The sequence below is a fragment of the Mustela putorius genome, unplaced genomic scaffold (assembly GCF_011764305.1).
Source record: "Mustela putorius furo isolate JIRA1106 unplaced genomic scaffold, ASM1176430v1.1 tig00004013_pilon_pilon_pilon, whole genome shotgun sequence".
In the NCBI taxonomy this organism is placed as follows: domain Eukaryota; kingdom Metazoa; phylum Chordata; class Mammalia; order Carnivora; family Mustelidae; genus Mustela; species Mustela putorius.
This window is the reverse complement of record NW_025422151.1, coordinates 1,006,586-1,028,777: the sequence shown is the minus strand read 5'-3', so window position 1 is coordinate 1,028,777 and position 22,192 is coordinate 1,006,586. Positions and strand designations below refer to the sequence as shown.

Below are 22,192 nucleotides of genomic sequence, written 5' to 3'. Positions count from 1 at the left end.
CACAAGCAGGCAGAGAGGCAGGCAGAGAGAGAGGGGGAAGCAGGCTTCCCGCTGAGCAGAGAGCCCCATGCAGGGCTTGATCCCAGGACCCTGAGATCATGACCTGAGCCGAAGGCAGAGGCTTTAACCCACTGAGCCACCCAGGTTCCCCATACAAATGGATTTAAATGTTTAAATTGTACAATAATTTTCATCTTCATATTACCACATGTTATTCTAATTTTCAAATAATTTTGTTTCTTGTTTCTACAACTGCAAATTCAGAGAAAAACAAGTGAGCAAAGAAGAGGAGGCCATAATTGCCCTACTTTGATAATCTGTTAATAGATTCAGCAGCAGATGGGTAAGATTAGAAATTGTCAATCCATTTGGAAAGGTACAAATAAAAAGTGAAAGCCTCCCTTCCCTAGGAATGCAATCCTGAAAAAATGAAAAAGCTTTAATTTACATGTATCTATAAGGGACCACACTATATGCACTATAATGTACCCCATTTTTTTCACATACTGTAATTTGGAATTCTTTCCACATTAGCATTTAAATCTCCTTCACAGCAGATAAATTGCATAGCACTGTACTGAGTGAACGGACCATAATTTATTTGTTCAGTACTTTACTGATGGACACTGATTGTTTCCAGTTTCTCTTTCTCTAGCTCCCTCCCTCTTCTTTATTTCCCCCCAGTAGCACTTTAAAGTTTCCTTCATCGGGACCTATATATTTACTGAATTCACAGGGTCTTTTGCATGTTTTCTTTTTTGCTATTTGAGCCATTTCTTCTTTACTTGCCAGAATTGGGATAAGTGATTTTGTCAGATATCTATATATATCTATATCTATATATACAATATGGCAAAAGGCGAGTTAAGGACAAAAGCTAAATGTTTCAGAAAAATACTAAACAAAAAGTTTGGAAATTTTACTCTGATCCAGATTTTTAAAAGTGAGAAATTTTAAAAATCATGATATTTGTTATCTAGATTCTCCTGAGATTTCATTTTTCATTTTACTATTCACTTCGTCCTCCGTTACGCTACAGCTACACTGGCTTTGGCCAATTCTTGGAAAAGCCCAAGTTTCTTCTTGTCTTTTTGGACCTTTGCATTTACACTTTCTTCTACCTCAGAATAATTTCACCCCCCATGTTTCAGATTTCCCCTCAAATCTCAGTTTAAATGTCAACTCCTTACCAGACTTTCCTGGGTAAAGGAGGACCCTCCCTCCACTACTCTCTTTCACTGCATTTAAGCACCTTCAGACTGCTCATCACAGTCTTTTAACATTTAACTCCTTTGTCCCAGACGTATATTGTAGATCCCCCAATCCCCACCTAAGTACCTAGCATGTAATATGCTTCAATAAATATTTGAAGAAAAAAAAAAAAGAATTCAGGTAAAGTGAATTTAATTACTGTAGAATTAACTTTTACTGAATGTATTTGCCAGGAACAGGTGTCAGTGTATGTTACTCATGCTAAGGTTAGACTTTGATAGATTCGGGATTCTGAAATCCTTTTAATCCCTTAAATCTTAATCCCCAAGTTTTAAATATGATTTAAAATTTCAGACCTTTTCGCGAAATCTCCCACCAGTCTCTCCTTCCCACCAGAAGGATCCACCCACTTACCCCTAACTTGTTTAGTTCTCCGCCCCTCTCAGCAACCTGGCTGAGCTGGGCTGTCCGGGCAGAGCCTTCCGGGACCCGGGGCGCATGTGCGGCAGGCTGCGCACATGCGCAGTATTCGCGCAGGTGGCGTGAGTCCCAGCCTAAGGCTGAGGGGGACCGCCACGGAGCTGGGGGCGGGGCCTGCGACACTATGGCCGAGGGCAGCGGGGAAGTAGTGGCGGTACCCACGTCCGGGGCTGCCAACGGCCTCAGCAATGAAGCAAGCGGGGTCCCGGCGCAGACCAGCAACCCTCTGTCGCGGAAGTTGAATAAGATCCTGGAGACGCGGCTGGACAACGACAAGGTAACCGGAACTGGCCGGGCCTGGGGTCCCGCGCTGCCCGCGGGCTGAGCCTGGCCGGGGGCGGTGTCTGTTCGGCACCCACTCCCTCATCCCTCTGTCCCTCCGTCTCTGCTTCCCTCCGTGGAGGGGAACTGCAAACCTGCGGGATCCGAAGTGGGACGGGTAAGAAGGGGGAGGCCGAGGAGCCCCTGGAAAAGCGAAGAGGTGTCTTGGGTGTCACCCGCTATTGGGAAAACCTGTTCCTGGAAGGCTCTGGCTCCGGGAGGCAAACGGTGGAGGCTCCTACTGGGGAGGTGTTCGTGGGTCCGAACAGGGGGAGAGGACAGCCCGGGGCAGGATTAGAAACCATGCAAGAGTACATTACAAGACTGGGCAACGTGAATCGGGGTTAGGAGGAGCTGGAGAACCGGGGGAGGCATAATTGAGCATTTCCACTGACGGGTGAGAACAACTGAAATCATGTGCAGCGGGAAAGAACTGCTTGCCCGGGGCTCAGATGAGGTACTGGGTGCCCCTAGTTTTTGTTGCTGTTAGCTAAGCTCCGCCTGTGACCTGTGGGCTCCTGCTGTTATTTCTTCACCAGATAAAGCCGTCCACATCCTCACCCAAGTACTTCCCGAAACGCCTCCTTCCAGCGTCTGTTGTAGCTGTATGCTGGTTATCTCTTCTGTATCATTGAGTCTTGGGGTAAATTGGTCATGCCGTAAAGAAAAAATATAAGTAGAAGTGAGAGAAGTTTACAGATAGATTTGTAGGTAACTGAAAATAAGCTGTCAGTAAGAATTTGTGTGTAAGACGCGGCTCTGGGGCCACCACTTATCAGATATAACATCAAACTGAAGTATTATGATTTGAGTAAGCCCCTTAATTTCTCTAAGCTTATTTTTCATCACTTCTAAGTTGAGAATACTGCTGGTAACTTTTACCTCAGGGTTGTGAGGATTCAACAAGAGAATCTGAAGTGCTCAGCACAGTGCCCTACACTTACCATTTCTTATTAAATGTTAATTTTATCATACAGCTTATTGTTTAATGTGACTAATACTGACATTTATTATCTCACTTAATACAGCTGTGGTATAGGTAACATTATCTCCTTTTTACCCAAGAGAAAAGTAAGGTATCGAGAGAGTGTAGCAAGGCTAAATCATATAACTGATAACTGCTGGAGCTGTAATTTGCACCTGTCTATGTGATTTTTCATTCATCCTTTAGGGATTACTTCTTTGAGCCAGGCCTAGGACATTTCAAGGTTATAGTCAAAAGAAATGGCTTCATTTTTTGGTTTCTTTCTTTCTTCTTCTTTTTTTTTTTTTTTTTTTGGTACGCAAATCTTTGTAGTGTTTTCTTAAATATTAAATTGAATTTAAATAGCTTTAGTATTTTTGTCAATCCAGCCAATATCGCAAAATAACATTTTAACTGAAGCAGAAGAGTAAGGCTTTTAGAATATATGTTAGTTCAGGTGTAGGAATTTTGTATTTGGAGTTAGATATCCTGGGCTTGGTCTTCTTCCTTCCCTCCTCTAATGCATATTTTCTCTATAGGAAAACTCTCTCACTTTCATGTTTTAAATAACAAAAAGGCTGATGATTCTCAGATTTATAACCCTGTTCTTGACATCTCTACTGAGCTCCAGAAGCATCTAGTCCATTGCTTATATGACACTTCCAATGTCAATACCTGATCAACATCATAAAAACTTAACATCGCCAGACTCTTGGTTTTTCTCCAAACTGGTTCTACATTCTCCTGTTAGGAAAGAACATCACTTACCCAGACAAGCAAAAAATACACATAATTTTTGATTCTTGTGATTTTCTTTTCACTTCGTGCATTGAATTCGTTAACAAATTCTATAGGCTTTACCTTGAAAAAAATAGTTTTGGAATATCTCCTTTTCATCTGCACTGCTGCTTGTTCTAAGTCACTATCAAATCTTTGCTTGGATTATTTTAGTTTCTACCTATTTTCTTCCTTTCTTGCCCCCCCCCATCTGCTTTCCTCACAAAGTTAGAATAAACTTTTGAACTTATAGAACACATTACATTACTCCTTTCCCTAAAGCCTTTAGTAGTGTCCCACAGCTTCAGTCATAAGGCGTTTCTGCTGCTTTCAGGTTTTTGTACTCAAAGGCTTTTTTTTTTTTTTTTTTGCCTGTGAACGGCTTTATCCCCATGGATGCCTTTCCTATTACTTAAGGCCTCATTTCAGAAGTCACCTCAGAGAGGCCTTCCTCTCAGTTCTGCTCCCAGTTACTCAGTTCCTAGTCTGGAGGCTACAGGTGTTATGTACTTCTTATATATATCCTTCTAGAGATAGTTTATACATTCACCAGTAAGTATGTATGTATATAGATAGTCCTATTTCTTTTTTAACAGTTGGTATTATAACTGTTTCTATACGTTGCTATTTCACTTGCTGTGTCTTGAAATTTGTATTATGTAAGTACATAAAGAATTTTCATCTTTGTTAAAATCGTTATGTCATAATTTCTTTAACCAATCCGCTTTAGGTGGACATTAAGGGTATTTCTAATCTTTACAATTCCAAACTATTCTGCAGTGAGTGGTCTTGTATACATGCTGCAATGTACAAGTAAGTAGCTTCTAGTATTTTGGAAATAAGTTTAATATTCAGTAACGTGAAGGTGGCCTGGTATTTTTTGATTATTTAATGGAAACATTTGAAAATGATTTCATTAAAATTTGACTTAAGATTAGGAAAACATGTGAAAATCGGTCCCAGTAATTGTCTGTTATCATCAATTGTGTAGGAGATGTTGGAAGCTCTCAAGGCACTTTCAACCTTTTTTGTTGAAAACAGTTTGCGGACTCGAAGAAATTTACGTGGAGATATTGAACGCAGAAGTTTAGCCATCAATGAAGAATTTGTCAGCATTTTCAAGGAGGTGAAGGAAGTACGTAAATTCTTTTCCTTTAACATTTATTGAGGACTTACTGTATGCCTAACTCTGTTCTAAGTATTTTTATGAATTAGGTTGATATGTTTGCTGTTCACATATCATGTTCAAATAGAAAATGTAACTACTTATGCCAGAAGCATCCAGATCCTTCAGTTAGTGGGATTTCTGAATCTGTGACCTTCACTAATGCTGCTTCTTAGAACGTTCAAACATTTTTTTCTAGGGTATTCTCTTAGAAATTTTTTTTTTTTTTTAACAATAAGAAAAAACAATTCTTTAAATGTTTTCCAGTAGAAATTTTTCCTTACTGAATAAACTTCCTTTGGATAACTACTTCTCCATTGAAAATTAATTAGAATTGAGTTACTTTAGTGCACCATAAATTATGAAATTTTCAGATTCATTAAGATCAGTTACTTTCAGCATAAGTAATATTTTTATCATACTTGAGTGAGCAGACTACTCACCATAGGGTAAAAATGAATTTTATTTATTATGTTGTTATATTTTACTTATGCAATATTTTGTTAATTTTATTAATATCACATATTCTGTATGTGTTGTATGAAAGTGTATATAGAGTTTCAGTGACTAATAAACAGGGGATGTTTAAATGTTTAGGAAGATTTCATTGACAGGCTAAAAATCTGGAAGGTTGGAAGGACAGTTTGTAGTATTCGTAAGAATAGAAAGGGTCTCCAGGAGCCAATGCAGATTGTGGTCTCTGAATACAGTTTCCCTCTGAAAGGAGGAAATCTTACAAATATCAGAAAACAGTGAAGCTACCTGAGACCTTTGGGAAAGTGGCAGAAGAACTCTAGAGCTAATTTGATGAGGCTTCTGTTGGCCCAGGGATAGGATGATTAGAGCCTCAGTAAGAATAACTCAGTGGACAAAACTCATTAAACATGTTTAAAACCACAAATTCATACAGATCTAAGAGCCAAACAGAACCCTCATTGGTTATATTTGATGGATATAAGGGAACCAGCTTCTTTTGAAAAGTGCTAAATAAAAGGAAGGAGTCAAGCCTTTATCCTGTCTTTTGTTCCAACTACATGCGGTTGTTGAGGGGAGGCTTCTCTTTATAGCTTTATTCTAGTAAATGAAGGAAGAGTGACAGAAGATGAGAAGATTTTTGCCACTACTGTTAAATTTATGGATCTAGCTCAAGACTTCTCAGCTTGGCAGTATTTTACATTTTGGATCAGACAAGTGGGGACTGCCCTCTGCTGTTTGGGTTGTTGAGCAGCATCCCTGGCTTCCAGCTGCTAAATGCCAGTAGTACCACTTTTCCTTTAGTCATTCCTCCCCAAAATGTCTACAAACACTGCCGAATGCCCCATTGGGGGACAGAATTGCCTAGTTGATCACCATCGATGTAGCCATTGGTCGTCACTAGCAGCTAACCTCACAAAAAGCAGTTTAACCTCGTATCTGTCACTCCTAATAAAGGTATATAACACAACCTGTGAAAAATTCTTGCCAGAAAACTGAACCAAGATATAATCAAGCTTCTAGATCTAACTGCCTGTTTATAGGAATTACTGGGGTCAGAGGACTATGTTAACACCACAAATATGCAGTCAGCAAATATAGAATGTGGGGAACTGTAGAGACAAATGGGGTGGTCTTTCTTTCTTTCTTTCTTTTTTTTTTTTTTTTTAAGATTTTACTTATTTATTTGACAGCGATCACAAGTAGGCAGAGAGGCAGGCAGAGAGGAGGAAACAGGCTGCTTGCTGAGCAGAGAGCCGGATGCGGGGCTCAATCCCAGGACCCCGGGATCATGACCTGAGCCGAAGTCAGAGGCTTTAACCCACTGAGCCACCCAGGTGCCCCTGAGCTCGTTTCTTCAACAAATAAATTGTAAGAAAAGAAAAAGAAAAATAGGGAGAAGTGAGACTGTATAGATTAAAAAAAAAGAAATAGCAACCAGTTGCTATTTATGAACCTTAGTTGGTTCCTGACTTGTAGTAATTAGTTAAAGATTGAAACAGCTGGGGAGATTGGAACACTGACTAGCTACTTGATATTAAGAAATTATTGTTAAATATTTAGATGTGAAAATGGCATTATGTTTTTTGAGTCTTCTTAGAAGCATATAGTGATGTTTATGAATGAAATAATAAAATGTTATGAATATAAAATAATTCAGTTTGTGGAGGAGGGAGGAAGGGATGGAGGAGAGGTAGAAAGTGGGTAGAGAAATAGATGAAACAAGAGTGGTCGAAGCCAGGTGATAGGTACGTGGGCATTCATATTCTTGTAACTTTAGAATATTTTTGAAAATATTCCATAATAAAAGTTTTTAAAAAGTTTATCATATACTAGTTGTACTTCCCAGCCTATAATTTTATTTGGGGGGCGGGGAGAGATACTTTGTCCTAAGTTCAAATAGAGACTTTTAAAGTAACATACAGGCCATTGAATTACAGTCATCAAAACTCTGCATTGAATTCATATATTCAGAGATGTAGTTTTTATTATTTGACAAATGAGGTCCATTTGGTATATTATGGTGGCTAAAGTATTAGGAGACCTAGCTGACCTAGCTGACTGATAATATCATAGTGCTATTCATATTAGGTTACACAATGAGATTTAAGGGAATAGTGAGATTAGTTTACTCAGGCTTCTGCTATTGCTAATATTAATTGATATTTTGAAATTGTGCTTTTTTTTTTTTTTTTTACTGTTCACCTGAAAACAATTTAGCACTTCCTTTAATGATTTGGTGTATATGCTATTTGTAATAAAGTATAGAAAGTAATAATTGAAAATACTGGGTGCTATGATACTTATAATTCAAAGTACTTTATAGAAAGAAGGGATAAAGTCTTGCATCTAGAACTTAGATTTATGTTCATATTCTGATAAGTGATTTCCAACTGGTTTATCTTCACATTTTGTTTATAGCCTCACTGGTCAGCTTTCTTATCTCTTACCCTCTGTTTGGCCCATCCCTTCATAAGACTGTCATGTTTCTATTTGAAGGTCTGGGTGTTGTGTTGAAAGGGATTGTCCATTGTCTACCACTGAAACTTCTTTGTGTATCTTTCTGTTGTGTGACACCAAATTGTGTGACACCAAATTGAAATTAAATTGAGAAAAAGAAGATAGTAGTGCAGTATGAAGCTAGATGTGATTTTGTGATATCATTTTCTCATATAATATTTTTCATTGATTCAGTAAGGACTAAAGAATGGTTTCATGAAAAGTGTAGAGCCTGGGAGACCTGTTGGAAAACTTTTTTTTTAAATCACTTCACATAAGAAATATTAATTGTTGTGAACTGAAGTAGTAGCTATTAGAGTAGTAAAAAAGAAATGGGTAAGATACATACAGTAAGGGTATAAATGATAGATCTTAAGGACCAGTTACATTCCCATGTACCTGGAGAAAGCTAGAGGAGGAAGTACATGGGGAGAGAATGTTACTGAGAAAATTGCCAGCTTTGTGGCATGATGTACAATGTGATGACCTTCCACAAGGTAGAGAAGGCACGATTTTTAATTTATTGGGTTTTCATATTTGCTTATTTTTATTAATTAAAAGTTAACAAATAATTCATTACAGAAGAGTTAGATAAAATCAGAAGTCAAAACAGTTGCTTGTAATCAATCCTATCACCCAGAAATAACTTTTGTCAGTATTGTCTGGCTTTTCCTGTGTACTTCTCTGTATTTATATGTATACACATACATATATATATATATATATATATATATATATAGTTTTATAATGCCTTTTAAAAAATCTTATATAGACATCTTTCTATCCATGTATACACACACACACGATTGCACATGTGCATGCATATACACACATATATAGTCATTGTTAATATACACACAGAGTTCATTGTATAGAAAATGTTTCACATTTTCCTTTTGTTTTGGGCAACTCTGTGTTGATCATCTTCTTACATATATTGTTGCACACTTATCTGATTAATTCCGTAGGATAAATCTCTGTGTTAGTACACCTAAATGAAGAGGTATTAATATTAGGCATATGCCATTTCCTATTGTCACCCCCTTTAAAGAGCTTATACTAATTTCTTTACGTATTTTCTAACACTAGATGTTATTCTTTTTAATTATTTCCAATTGTAAATATAGTATCTTTTGTCATGCTTTGACAAAAAAAATTCATGAGATGAAAATAGTATTTGGCTAAGAGAAGAGAATTTCTGTAACAACATAGGTAATGTTTGCTGTTACTTTTTCCCTTTTCAGGAACTTGAAAGCATAAATGAAGATGTTCAAGCAATGAGCAGTTGTTGTCAAGACATGACAAGTCGCCTACAGGTACTGGATTTTACTGTAGTTCCTGGTTCAAAGTAAGCTTTCAAAAATTATGACCTAGATCTATAAGATGTATGGATATCTAAAGTATCATGTCCTGTAGGAAGTTCCAATGTAAATATGATGCTTGTTTTTTTTTTAACTAAAAATAAGTATTTTGGGGTGATGGTTTACTGATACTGTTCAGTTAACTCCATATGCCTTTATTTTTTGATCTTGTCATTGTAAAGCTAACTGCATAGAATTCTGATAAACCTTTCAATCCCATAATATCCCATAAATCCAGCAAAAATGATTGCCTTAGTAGAAAGTCTTAGGAATAAGTCCACGCTAAAGCTATGCCTAATACTGACCAACCTTAATAGTGTTTTATGCTCAACCTCCCCACAAAAGAAAAGAAATAATCTCAGGAAAATATCTATAATTCTATATCGGTTTATTAAAGCAGTTTAAAACTTCTAGTTTGGTTGCAGAGTTAAGATTCAGCCTAATTATCCTCATTTATGTAATTTTGGAATAGTGAAGAGAATAGGATTCCTCCTAAGAGTCAGTCATTATTATGTTTACTACCGTCACATTTATTTCAAACTTAAACCTTTAAGATTCTCCTGGAACTATAGTGAGCTACAGTGATTCTAGGAAGATTCCTTAATCTTTGCATATTCCACAAATCAGTCCTAAGCTACTTCCATGACCTGTCTCTAGAACCAGTTTCCCGTTTCTCTAAAATTTTAGCTCTCCTACTCTTAACTATATTTGAGTACTCTTACTAATTAATGTATCAGATACTATTGGCATATCTGTTGTTCAACCTTAGGTCTTTATGAATTACATAGTATTTAAATAGTCATAAAATCTTTGCTAATTATTGTCATTTTATATATTTTGCAATATTACTTTTGTTACTTAGTAATTTTGTTCTGTTTCTTCTTCTAATTAGGTCTTCTAATTTTTGACTGTTCTGTTCCTTTTTTTCTTTACTTCCTTTTCTCATTTTCTGGCTTCCGTGATTTTTATACCTTTTCTCAAATTACACTGTGTAAGGTTTTCTGTATTATATACTCTACATTTATTTTGTAGTATTATTTTTATAATTTGGTTTATGGGATTATTTAAGTTCTTCTTTTGGGGGATAGTATCTCTTGTTTTTAAATTTTTATCTTTAATTGTATTTTTATCCTTTTATCATAGCCATTTGTAGATGTAAAAAGATCAAAGTATTTTTATTCTTCATGCTGTTTTCAAATCAGATTATAAGTATTTTAAATCACAAAGTATCCTCTTTACTTTTGTCCTTTGTATTTTTTTGCACCCCCCCAATCCTATTTTTTCCATATAATGGCATGAGCCCTTCTTTCTTTTTTTTAATCAGTTTTATTGGGCAAAAATGATGTACAATAATAAACTGCATCCACTTGATGTATACAAAACAATGCATTTTGACAATTCTGTACCCATGAAACAGCTACCATAATGAAGATGCACATTTTCATCACTTGCAGAAGATTCTTTCATAGCTTTTTAAACTGAATATTTAAAAATATTTTATATTACTTATTGTTTACGTTCAGTTTTGAATCTCAGATTAGTAGGGATTAGATCTGTGATTTTGTAAGTTTTGTTCATCCATTGGCACTGATTTATTGCATATAGTGTTTTTGGAATCTTGGTAGTACCCACTCAGACTGTCAAATCTAGAGTAATGTTTTTAATTCATTTATAGAAAAAAGTATTATTTTTCATTTTAGGATGTTATACACAGGACTAATTAAATTAGCTCATTTTTCAAAGTACTTTAGATTTAGGACATTTTAGAAATTATTATTACAAAATACTTATAGAAATGCAGTCAATAATTGTTTATATACCGTGGTTTATCCCTTTGTGGACTTGCTTAGAGGCATATGTTTATTATTTAATGAGAAACAATCATTCTTAACATTTAAGATAAATTGGAAATTGCTTTAAGATAATGATCTTTACTGCTATTATTAAACTTAATTTTTGAATCATTACTGTAATTTATAAATGAAAAGTCAGGATATATGCGTAATTCTTATTATATGCCATTATAAGCAAGTATCATAGTTAAGTGATTAATAGATGATGTTTTTCGTAAGATCTACCTTTAATTTAATGATGACTCAGACTAAACAAAAAAGCTAGTAAACATTTTTGATAATTGATTTTATGAAGCATTCTTTTTTCACAAATACTAAAATGTAAATATATTTTAGAATTGAGAGAATACTACATTTAAACAATTTTATTAGTCAAGAATAAGGTGACAGTGATCTTGAAAGCAAAGCAACATTAGGAAAGATGAAGAAGAATTTGAATAAATTAGTGGGTTTAAAGAGTAATAATTTTAGAATAGTACCATGGGAGCCATTGTGTTCAACTCCATTCCTTAAAAGTTATTGATCTGCTGAATTACATAGGTTCAAATCTATTTTTTTTTAATTACTATTTGCTAGGTACATAATTTGGTTGCAAGGATCACAGACTCAACTGGAGAAGGGGTGGGACTAGATGCCCATTTGAAGCAATGAGGCAGAAAATTTCATTGACAATTGGAAAGACTGTAGGAAGATTAGGCTTCTAAGAACCCAGAAGTTGCTCTTTATGGTAGTGTTCCAGCACGAAAATGACATATTTGCTCTGGTATCTTATCATTAACAACTGATCCTCCACAGTATGTGTGGTCTACTTTATACCATTGACCCTTGAACAATGCCAGAGGTTAGGGGCATTGACTCACACACAGGCAAAAATCTGCATATTAACTTTTTCTCCCCAATATTTAACTACTAGCCTGCTCTTGACTAGAAGCTGTTAACATGAACAGCCATTTAATGCATATTTTATATGTTATTTGTATTATATACTATATTCTAACAATAAAGTAAGCTAGAGACAAGAAAATGTTATTAAGAAAATCATTAAGGAAGAGAAAAGAAATTTATAGAACTGTAGTTCTATTTATAGAACTGTAGTTCTTATGTAAGTAGACCCACATAGTTAAAATATTTCAACTGTAATTTCCATTTACTAGTGGCTTTATTTATACATAATTCTGGCTCACTCTGTGTCCCTTCAGGACATGGACCCCATGTCTCTAGCTGCCGTACACCCATTTGTTTCTCCTCTCTAACTGCCTTATGTTTAGTTCTTTGAGAATCTGAGTAGCTACATTTGTCTTTTGTTTCAATCCATTTTAAAATAGCCTAATCTTAGGATAGAGTAGCTTTTCATCAGGTTTTCATTCCTGATCCTTTTAGCTCTGGCTTGGGGGAGGAAATATTACTTAATATAAAACTTGGTCAGGAACTTGACCTTTAGTTAGAGCTGTCTCTGATCTTTCCTAAACCCTATATAACAGGTAATTTGTATGTTCTGACTTTCCAATGCTTATCTCCATCTTGCCATTTCTGTTAAGTTCCACACTAGCATTTTAGTGACTTACCTTACAACTCCATTTAGAGGTCTTACGGTGTCTCAAGTCACATGTGCATAACAGAAATCACGTTTTTCATTCTTAGCCTGCATTTCCAGTACTTCTGCTTTGCTAAAAACATCATGAACAGTTAAATCCCTTAGTGCCCTGATAACCTTTTTCCTTGTAAGCCTTAGCATTATGTGTCTATTGAGAGCTCTGCATGGGTTCTTCTTAGTAAAGGTAATATATGAGCCTTGAAACATCTGTGTCAATTACTTGGCCTTTTAAATTTTTATTTATTTGTATTTTATTATTTCTTGGCCTTTTTTACACTTCTGAGTTCTGGATCTCTCACGCTGTGAGCTTGAACTTCAGTAAGTGGTACTATTAGTTTTCTGAAGTATAAAAATATTAAAGATATATTTATTGAAGTTATAAAATACTGAATTTAGATGTATTTGTAATTTTAGGCAGCAAAAGAACAGACGCAAGATTTAATAGTAAAAACCACTAAGCTTCAAGCTGAAAGGTAAGTTTTACTTTAACTACCTCTTCATTAACTTGGGAGATTAAGTAGAAAGAAAATTATAGGTAACTCTAAAACAGACTTAAAATAATAAAAAAACAATTCAAAATTCATGTAACATGAAAGATTCTGAGCTATTACCCAAGAGGAAAATAAACATAAAATAATAATTTAGGAATATCAAACTTATGTTGGGGTTTGAGGGATTGTTCATTCGTGGAGGTGGCGGTGTTTTGTTTATTGTTTGCTGTGGAATTAAAAAAGATTGCTTTTTAAAATGTAGATCATTTTGGAGTTTTAGTAATTTATCTTTTTCAACACTCATTATCTCTTATTTTTTTAGCTATGATTAATCCTCTGGTACAACTAAGAGTTCACTGTATACATTTTTCTTGTGGTAGTCTACAGATAGGTATGTTAATATTTGTTCACTGAATAAATGGGTGAATGAAAGTGAGTAAAATATGGATTCAAGTATTTTAGTGTGTATTACAGTCTTTCATAATTAGTTTTTGGTTCGATTGTCTCTTTTCCTATGAAACTGTGGGCTCATTGAGAACGATGACAATTTCTTACTCTCTTTTTGTGTCTCCAGTGCCTAATATGTTGTAGATTCAATAAATAATTTTTGAGTAGGGCGCCTGGGTGGCTCAGTGGGTTAAGCCGCTGCCTTCGGCTCAGGTCATGATCTCAGAGTCCTGGGATCGAGTCCCACATCGGGCTCTCTGCTCAGCGGAGAGCCTGCTTTCCCCCCGCCCCCTCTCTCTGGCTGCCTCTCCATCTACTTGTGATTTCTCTCTGTCAAATTAATAAATAAAAAAAATCTTTAAAAAAAAATAATAATTTTTGAGTAAATAAAAAATAAAAACTGAAAAAGAAGCTTTATATTGCAGCTTGTTGCATATATGGGACCCTAATTAATGTCTACAGGAGGCAACATTAGAACGTTGTGTTTCTGTCTGTATATTCTCAAAACTAAGGATTATTCATGTTTATTATTTTAGTAAATTGATGGAAGTGTTTTGGCCTGGTATGCTTTTGGGAGTGAAATTTCTGACATTCTAGTATTCCAGCAGCTATAGATATGATGTGCCAAGTGAACATTTGCGGAAAGTATTTTAGGAAAATTACATACCAGAAATTATAACAGATTCCTGGGAGCTGGCCTAGAGTTGTTTTTCCATTTTTAAATATTACCTTTTCTTTTAGCAAGAAGCCTTGTTAAGTGATTAGCTTTAGAAAGAGAAATTCTGTAGGCTTATTTAGATAATGTGACGTTCTTATTGAGACAGATACATAAAGGATATGAATATTTTCCCAACTGGGTCAGAAGAAGTTCAGTCATTGTGATAGGTGATGCTCTAATAAAGCTGCATGTAAAATTGTCTTCACAGAACTGCAACTAACATTTCTTTATGATATTTAGTTGATAGAAGGTGGATTTCAGTGATAGGAAGTGATATCCACATAATTAAACTTTTTTTTTTTAATACTATTGAAGTCCCTATTCATTATACATTTTATTGTCTCTTGTGAAGGCCCAGCAGCTAGATTTCTTTCTGAACTCAGAAAAATAATCTTTGATGAATATAGATTTCTTTTTGAGGTGTAGTTTGTTAAAGTGGAAAGAATGTAAGCTTTGAAGACAAAAAACTGAATTTTAATCTAAATTTTGGGTAAGAGTTCATTAGATTTTTGATTTTGTAGAAGTTCCTCCTTAACCTTCAGCCTCAGTTTTCACATCTGAAAAAAGGGACTAGCATCTGTGTCACAGGGTTGTCATGCTGATTCAATGATATACATAGGTGCTGAACACACTGCTTGACGTCCATCAAGGAACATTACCCTTCCATCCTCCTCCAAAGCTATTAGATAAACCTGTCAGCACATCTTCTCTCTACATTGGCTTTCCTCAGCTGTTACTTACTTTTTTATCCTTTCTTACTATTTTAATGTTTAATAGTTGTAATTTTGTTATTTGTTATAAACTAATTCAGGTTTTGAAGTTTGTAAAAAAATATAAAACTGTTTTGCACAAACATACATAGAAAAATATATTCCAGAATCATATCTGTTCAGGCAAGAGAGTAGACCTTTTTTCTTCTTCCTATCATTTACATATATAAAATTTAAAGAAAGAAAATTAAAGTCAGCTATAACTTCACTGCACAGACATACTACTAGTAACATTTTGGTGTATTTCTTCCCAGCATGAATATATGTGTATAGTTCATTTTACTTTGTTCACTTAATATTTTATGTTCATTTTTCTGTCTTTTATTTAGAAAAAAACATGTATTTTAATGGTGACATTTTATTTCGTCTTGTGAATGAACCAACATATATTTAAGCATTCTTAAATTATTGGATATTATTTCCATTACTAAAAATAATGACTTGACAGACGTTTTTAAATCATTATGGGCATTTCAGATTATTTCCTTGGGAAATACTCTTAGAATTGTAATTCATGAATCAAATGTTAGAAACTTTTTATTTTCTTTTAATTTTTTAAAATATTTTTGTATTTATTTGAGAGAGAGAGTGCTTATGAGCATGCACAAGGAGGGGCAGAGGGAGAGGGAGAGAGAGAATCCCAAGCAGACTTCCTGGGAGCTCCGAGCCTCATCTTGTGGGGCTCAATCCCAGGACCCTGAGATCATGGCTTAAGCAGAAATCAGGAGTCAGATGCTTAATCAGCTGAGCCACCCAGGAGCCCCAAATGGTAGAAACTTCTTAAAATATCCTGTATATTACCTAAATTCCTCTCTAAAAAGGTTATACCAATTTACACTTCTATCAGCAATCTATGAGAATGTTTCCTTTGTCAGTACTAGGTATTGTCATTAAAAATTTTGCCAATTTTATAGATGAACAATAACATAATTCTAATTTACGTTTTATTGAATGTTGATGAATCAGTATTTTTTTCATTTTGTCATGCCACTTATATTTCCTAATTATTTTGTTTTCTTTTATATGTTTTGCCCAATTTTAAATTCTTTTTCTTATTATTTTGAAATTAGGGGTGTTAAAAGGTGGAGTTAAAAGATGACAGAGGCATATTTTCAGGGAAAAAAAAGAAACACCATAAGATTCATAAATCATGTTTTGGGAATGCTTGAAAGAATCATTATAAGGATTAATTAGACAGTTTATTTTAAATACTTAGTATATGAATACATGTTCTGAAAATTCATTTATGGGTGTATTATATGTATTTTTAAAAAGTTTGTTTATAGGGATGCCTGGGTGGCTTAGTTGGTTAAGCAGCTGCCTTCTGCTCGGGTCATGATCCTTGCGTCCTGGGATGGAGTCCCACATCAGGCTCCTTGCTCGGCAGGGAGCCTGCTTTTCCCTCTGCCTCTGCCTCTGCCTGCCACTCTGTCTGCCTGTGCTCAGTCTCTCTCTCTCTCTCTCTCTCTCTCTCTCTGACAAATAAATAAGTAAAATCTTAAAAAAAAAAAAAGTTTGTTTATATATTTTTGGGGACCTGTTTTTTGTATCTGTAAAATGTCTTGTAGATCATTTCATGTTAATACATACAGATTTTTATCATATTTATCTGCTGCATGTTATTTCACAGTATGTATTTGCTATTTTTATTTATATATTATATATAATATGCAGTGATTACATGAACACATCAAAGAAGTTCTAATTTATAATAGCCATTTATATGCTTTATATGAACATTGATTTCATATGATTTTATTTAGATATTAAAAACTCTCCAAAATATACTGTATTTCAGTTATGATATAAGATGAGAGAGAAGTCTGTATCATATGTATCTTTTGTCACACCAGACCCTGACTTAGGGCTCTTACACAGCCCTACATTAATGTTATTAGATTGCACAGAAGCTGCCAAACCAAATGATTGGGTTATCTTACAGTAACTTTCTGTCAGAATGATTGTGCAGTCTTACTGGGAAGAATATATATATGATAACTAAAGAGTAATATGATTTAAAAAATATATTAGAATTTATTTCATCACTACTTTAAAAAAAGTTCTCATCTTGAGATACCAAACCCTTGTTTTAGCAGTATGGCCATTGTTCAACATATTTTTGGACCAATGTTTTGTTGATACAGATCAGGCTCTGGTCCAAAATCTTTATTTCATGGTTTTTTTTTTTTTTTTTTTTTAAGAATAGTCAACAATATTATTTGCAGTGAAATTTAATGATTAAGAAGTAATATCAAGATGGGTGATACTAGCTTTGATTTTAAAAAAAGTAAATTATAAACTAAAGAAATTTATTTCCTTTGTGTCTGATAAATTGACCCAAAACATACATCCAAAAGAAGCATCAAAAAGCTTTTAGGCAAAATGATTGATCTGTATAATTTCCAGGAATTTTATGAATTCTTGTAATTACCTTAATCCTGTATGATAACGATTGGAGCTTTAAGAGTGTAAAACAAAACCTGTTGAGATAACTTTTTGATATCCATAATAAGATGATTAAGGACATAGGCCATTTATCTAATGTAGATTTCATTGGGTGATTTACATTATTATTTGAGATAAACAGAATGTTACTGCCACCTAGAGGACTTTTACTTTCTAACTTGCTGCACTATTTCAGAGCATTTGAGTGAATTTAATACCTCACAACCCGACCATACTAACAAAACTAAGATGGCAGATGCATTGTACTCTCTAAACATAAAACGTTCATGTTTATTTTATTCACTATCATTTGAATATTATTAAATTGTGGAATATTTCTGACTTGTGAATACTGCTAGTGAAAGACAATTTTATTAATCTTTAAATCTAAGATAGAGAAGCCAGGAATGTTGAAATTCATTCAGGTAGTTTGTACTCTCAACTTGCTTTTAGATGGTGACTCGGCTCAGTCCTTCAGGTCCTTGCAGACAAGATTCCAGATGAGAGCATGCCTTTTCTTAATTATCCACCTAGTCTAGACAGGTTGCCTCCAGATAATGTAATTTAAAAGGCTTTTTATCATGCAGAAAAAGGGAAGACAAAAGTGAAGTGCTTTTATGAATTTATAAAGAATCGGTAAATGAGTTCTTAGCTTCTGTTTCTAACCTAAAGTTAAAAAATAACAGACCTGACTTTTTGGTTGCTACACAGCACTTCATGTGCACACCTCAGAAGCAAAGGACTTTTCACTAAGAAGAAAATCAGTTGCAGATTGGTCTATTTCTCTTCTGTAGGATAACCTTGTTTATTACAAGATGAATAATTCAAGTACATGTGAGTGACTGAGAATTTGCTGTGCAAGGATCATTTGTGAACTTATTTCTTCTCTTTTGCGTAATGATTAATTCCTTTTATTGTCTTCAGGTATCTGAGGTAGAAGAAGTTCAGCTAATTTTATTACCTACATGCCTACTGAGCTTCTAATGTTTGAGGCAGAAATGAGGCTTTCAAAGACATTGAGAATCTTTCAACATGTTTTAAGAAGTTATGTCAGAGATGTAACTTGTTTTAGGTGATGCAAATTCACAGCATGCTTGATTTTTTTTTTTTTATTGCTTTTTTAAAATTATAGTCAAAGATTAGAAATAAGAGCGCAAGTTGCAGATGCCTTCTTATCCAAGTTCCAGCTGACTTCTGATGAAATGGGTCTCCTCCGGGGTACTCGAGAAGGACCTATTACTGAGGTATCTTGCTCTCTGTTACAATGATTTAAAGCATAGCAGATATTGATTTATAGAGAAATCACTTTTTTTTAAGGCTTTATTTTATCATCTTAAAAGTTGATTAAAAATTTTTTTTAAGAGTAGAAACTAAGATGCATTTTAAATTACCTTAATCTGGCTTTTTTGTTTGTTGTTTATTCAAAGCATTATCTAAGCTTCTTCTTTTTTTTTTTAAGAAATCAAAGAGTATCAAGTTTATAAAGAAAACCTACTCCTCATCTCTAAGTCCTTTTTCAACCATTTTCAGTGTTGTTAATTGCTTCTTTTCTAAATTCTGTATCCTGGATCTGTTGATTTAAAAAAAAAAAAAAAGGCTTTGGTTATCTATGTTACCTTTTTCTAAACGAAAAAAAAAATCTTGGAGTTCACAGTCAGTCAGTTCCTGTATATTTATGAGCGGCCTCTATGCCTCCAACTTCACATTCTACTCTTGGATTAGGGGGCAAGAACAGGTATGTAAAGATACATAAAACATCATCTTCAGTGATAAAGCTATGGTTAAGTAATAAGGTGTATAATACATAGCATGTTTTTCTTTATATAGTAATCTTTAGGTTTGTATTCTCTCTCACTAGACTATGTATTTCTTGAGGGCAGGGATTTTTGTCTTTATAAATTTTGTGTTCCCAGCAACTAGCATACTACTTGGTGCTAGCAGACATTGAATTAATGTATTTTTTAAAATTTAAATAGATATGTTATACTTTGTATAAAACTTTAGAGAAAGTCGAGGTCATTTACAGGAAGGTTTCTTTAGAGTAAGTGTAAGGATTTTTTTCCCCCTTGTAGTGATATTTCAATTTAGAGTAATGTAATTTCACCTGGAAATATGGACATTTTAAAGTTGCATTCTTACTTTTAAAGGATTTTTTCAAGGCATTGGGAAGAGTAAAACGGATTCATAACGATGTCAAAGTTCTCTTGCGTACAAACCAGCAAACGGCAGGGTGAGCAGTAACCTTTTCAATTCATAATTGCGTTACTAATCTTATATTTGTAAAATTTTAAAAGTGTCCTAGGTTCTTTTTGAAATATGACATTGTGTGAATAGGAATTTAATCTTTATGTGTCTTTGGATAAGGAGGGAGTTGGTTATACCCTGATACTTACAGAGCAAAACAACACTTCCCTATCTAAGTGATAGTATTAAAATTTGACAGCATTTATTTAGTCATAGAAAAGTTATTGCAAAATCATTCCATAAAGGATAAAATGTTAATGCTATAACCAGATCACTCTGTAATTAAACAAAACAAATTCTTTGGTGTGGCTATTGTCTAAAACTTTAAAATAAATCTTTAATTTCCTTAGTTTAGAAATTATGGAACAGATGGCCTTGCTTCAAGAAACAGCTTATGAAAGGCTTTATCGGTGGGCTCAAAGTAAGTGATTTCTTTCATACAATCTAGATTCATGAATATTTTCAGTATGGTTATTTTACCTGACCTTTAATGCCATATTTTGATCTTAGTTTTTTAAAAAGAAAAATGAACTTTACTTTTGAACATACTGTTTATCATGAGCATCTTTTTTTTTTTTTTTAAGATTTTTATTTATTTATTTGACAGAGATCACAAGTAGGCAGAGGCAGGCAGAAAGAGAGAAGGGAAGCAGGCTCCCCACTGAGCAGAGAGCCCGATGAGTGGCTCGATCCCAGGACCCTGGGATTGTGACCGGAGCCGAAGGCAGAGGCTTTAACCTACTGAGCCACCCAGGCGCCCCTCATGAGTATCTTCTATCATTGAAGCTCTATGTATGATTAAGGATTAGAATTAAAAAATAAAGTCAATATTTCTGCCCTACTTTATCTTAGAGTTGATTAGGCATTTTTTATTATTTAAGTAACTGTTTTATACATGGTGAATTGATTTTTCTCTTGCTGCTGTAGCAAATCACCGCAAATAATGACCTCAAACAACACAAATTTGTTATCTTATGGTTCTGTAGGTCAGAAATCAGACAGGGTGTCACCACACTAATAGTGTTGGTAGGGCTGCATTCATTTCTGGAGGCTCTATGAAGAATCTGTTTCCTTGCTTATTGAGTTTGTTGGCATAATTTAATAACTTGAGTCTGTAGGGCAGACTGAGGTGTGAGTTTCCACTGGCTGTCACTCAGAGCTTTTCCCACTTCTAGAGGCTTCCAACATTCTTTGGCTTATGGCCTCTTCCTCTGTCTTTAGAGTCAGCAATAATGGATTGAGACACTCACTTTGAATCTCTCCTGCCTCTTCGTCCATATCATATCTCTGATTGACTCTTGCCAGCCTCTTCTACTTTTAAGACCTGTATCATTGGATTTTCTTGAATAATCCAGGAACATGTCCCTATTTTAAGATCCGTTACCTTAATTTTGTCTGTAAAGTCCCTTTTGCTATGTATTATAACATATTCACATGTTCCAGGAATTAGTGATCCTTGGAGGGCCATTATTTTGCTGCCACAATTGGTTTATTTATTTTAGTTTTGTTTTAAAATGTTTCAGTAATCTGTTCACAAAATTGCCTGTCAAAACCAAGAAGACAGTGAAGACAGAAGGATAGGATGGGGCGCCTGAGTGGCTCAGTGGGTTAAAGCCTCTGCTTTCGGCTCAGGTTGTGATCCCGGGGTCCTGGGATCGAGCCCCGCATCAGGCTCTCTGCTCAGCGGGGAACCTGCTTCCTCCTCTCTCTCTGCCTGCTTCTCTGCCTACTTGTGATCTCTCTCTGTCAAATAAATAAAATCTTTAAAAAAAAAAAAAAAAGAAGGATAGGATAGAAGTTATCTGATGTTTTAATAGGTGTTACCAACTGACTGTTGGAAGGAGTTAGGCATACAAGCAGTAAACTAATAAAATCTGTATTAGATGGAAAATTTAATTATCTGCTTGATCATTTTACTCTTTATGTCCAAAACCCATTTCTTTTTCTACCTCTCTTGTTTGCACTGTTTGTTCCTATTTGGAATGTTGTCTGGCTTTCTGTCTTTCAATTCAATTCCTACTTCAGTATTCAAAGCTGAACTTGGGTTCTGCATCTTTCTGGAACTCTCCATGACTACATTAAATTACAGTGACTTTTTGCATCTCTAAACACTAATTGTTGGAAATATTTGACATTCGGTACATTACTACTTAACTTTTAATATATTTATATGTTAGCCTCTCCAGTTAGATTTCTACTTTCTCAAAGACAAGGATATTACCTCACATTTTTTTTGTGCTTCCACAATACCTAACATAGTGGTTCTAAACTATGGCCTTCTGACTCCTAAGGACTTTGGAGTCATCTTAAGATACCTAATTCCTGCAAAGGAAACCATCAATAAAACAAAAAACAGCCTGCTGAATAGGATAAGATA

At 34.7% G+C, this 22,192-nt stretch overlaps 1 protein-coding gene across 2 annotated transcripts in view; it reads left to right on the top strand.

Annotated features, from left to right (window-relative positions):
- The first annotated feature begins 1,734 nt into the window (after positions 1 to 1,734).
- The window catches only part of COG6 (component of oligomeric golgi complex 6), a 79,004-nt gene continuing 58,546 nt past the window's right edge, over positions 1,735 to 22,192 (top strand). The window contains exons 1-7 of one of the 2 annotated variants that reach the window (XM_004779236.3): positions 1,735 to 1,969; positions 4,746 to 4,889; positions 9,137 to 9,208; positions 13,115 to 13,173; positions 18,704 to 18,815; positions 19,719 to 19,801; positions 20,166 to 20,236. In XM_004779236.3, the coding sequence (XP_004779293.1) occupies positions 1,817 to 1,969; positions 4,746 to 4,889; positions 9,137 to 9,208; positions 13,115 to 13,173; positions 18,704 to 18,815; positions 19,719 to 19,801; positions 20,166 to 20,236 (694 nt within the window). In that variant the 5' untranslated portion in view covers positions 1,735 to 1,816. The remainder of the gene's footprint in view (positions 1,970 to 4,745; positions 4,890 to 9,136; positions 9,209 to 13,114; positions 13,174 to 18,703; positions 18,816 to 19,718; positions 19,802 to 20,165; positions 20,237 to 22,192) is intronic. The other variant, XM_004779237.3, reaches the window with a different exon arrangement.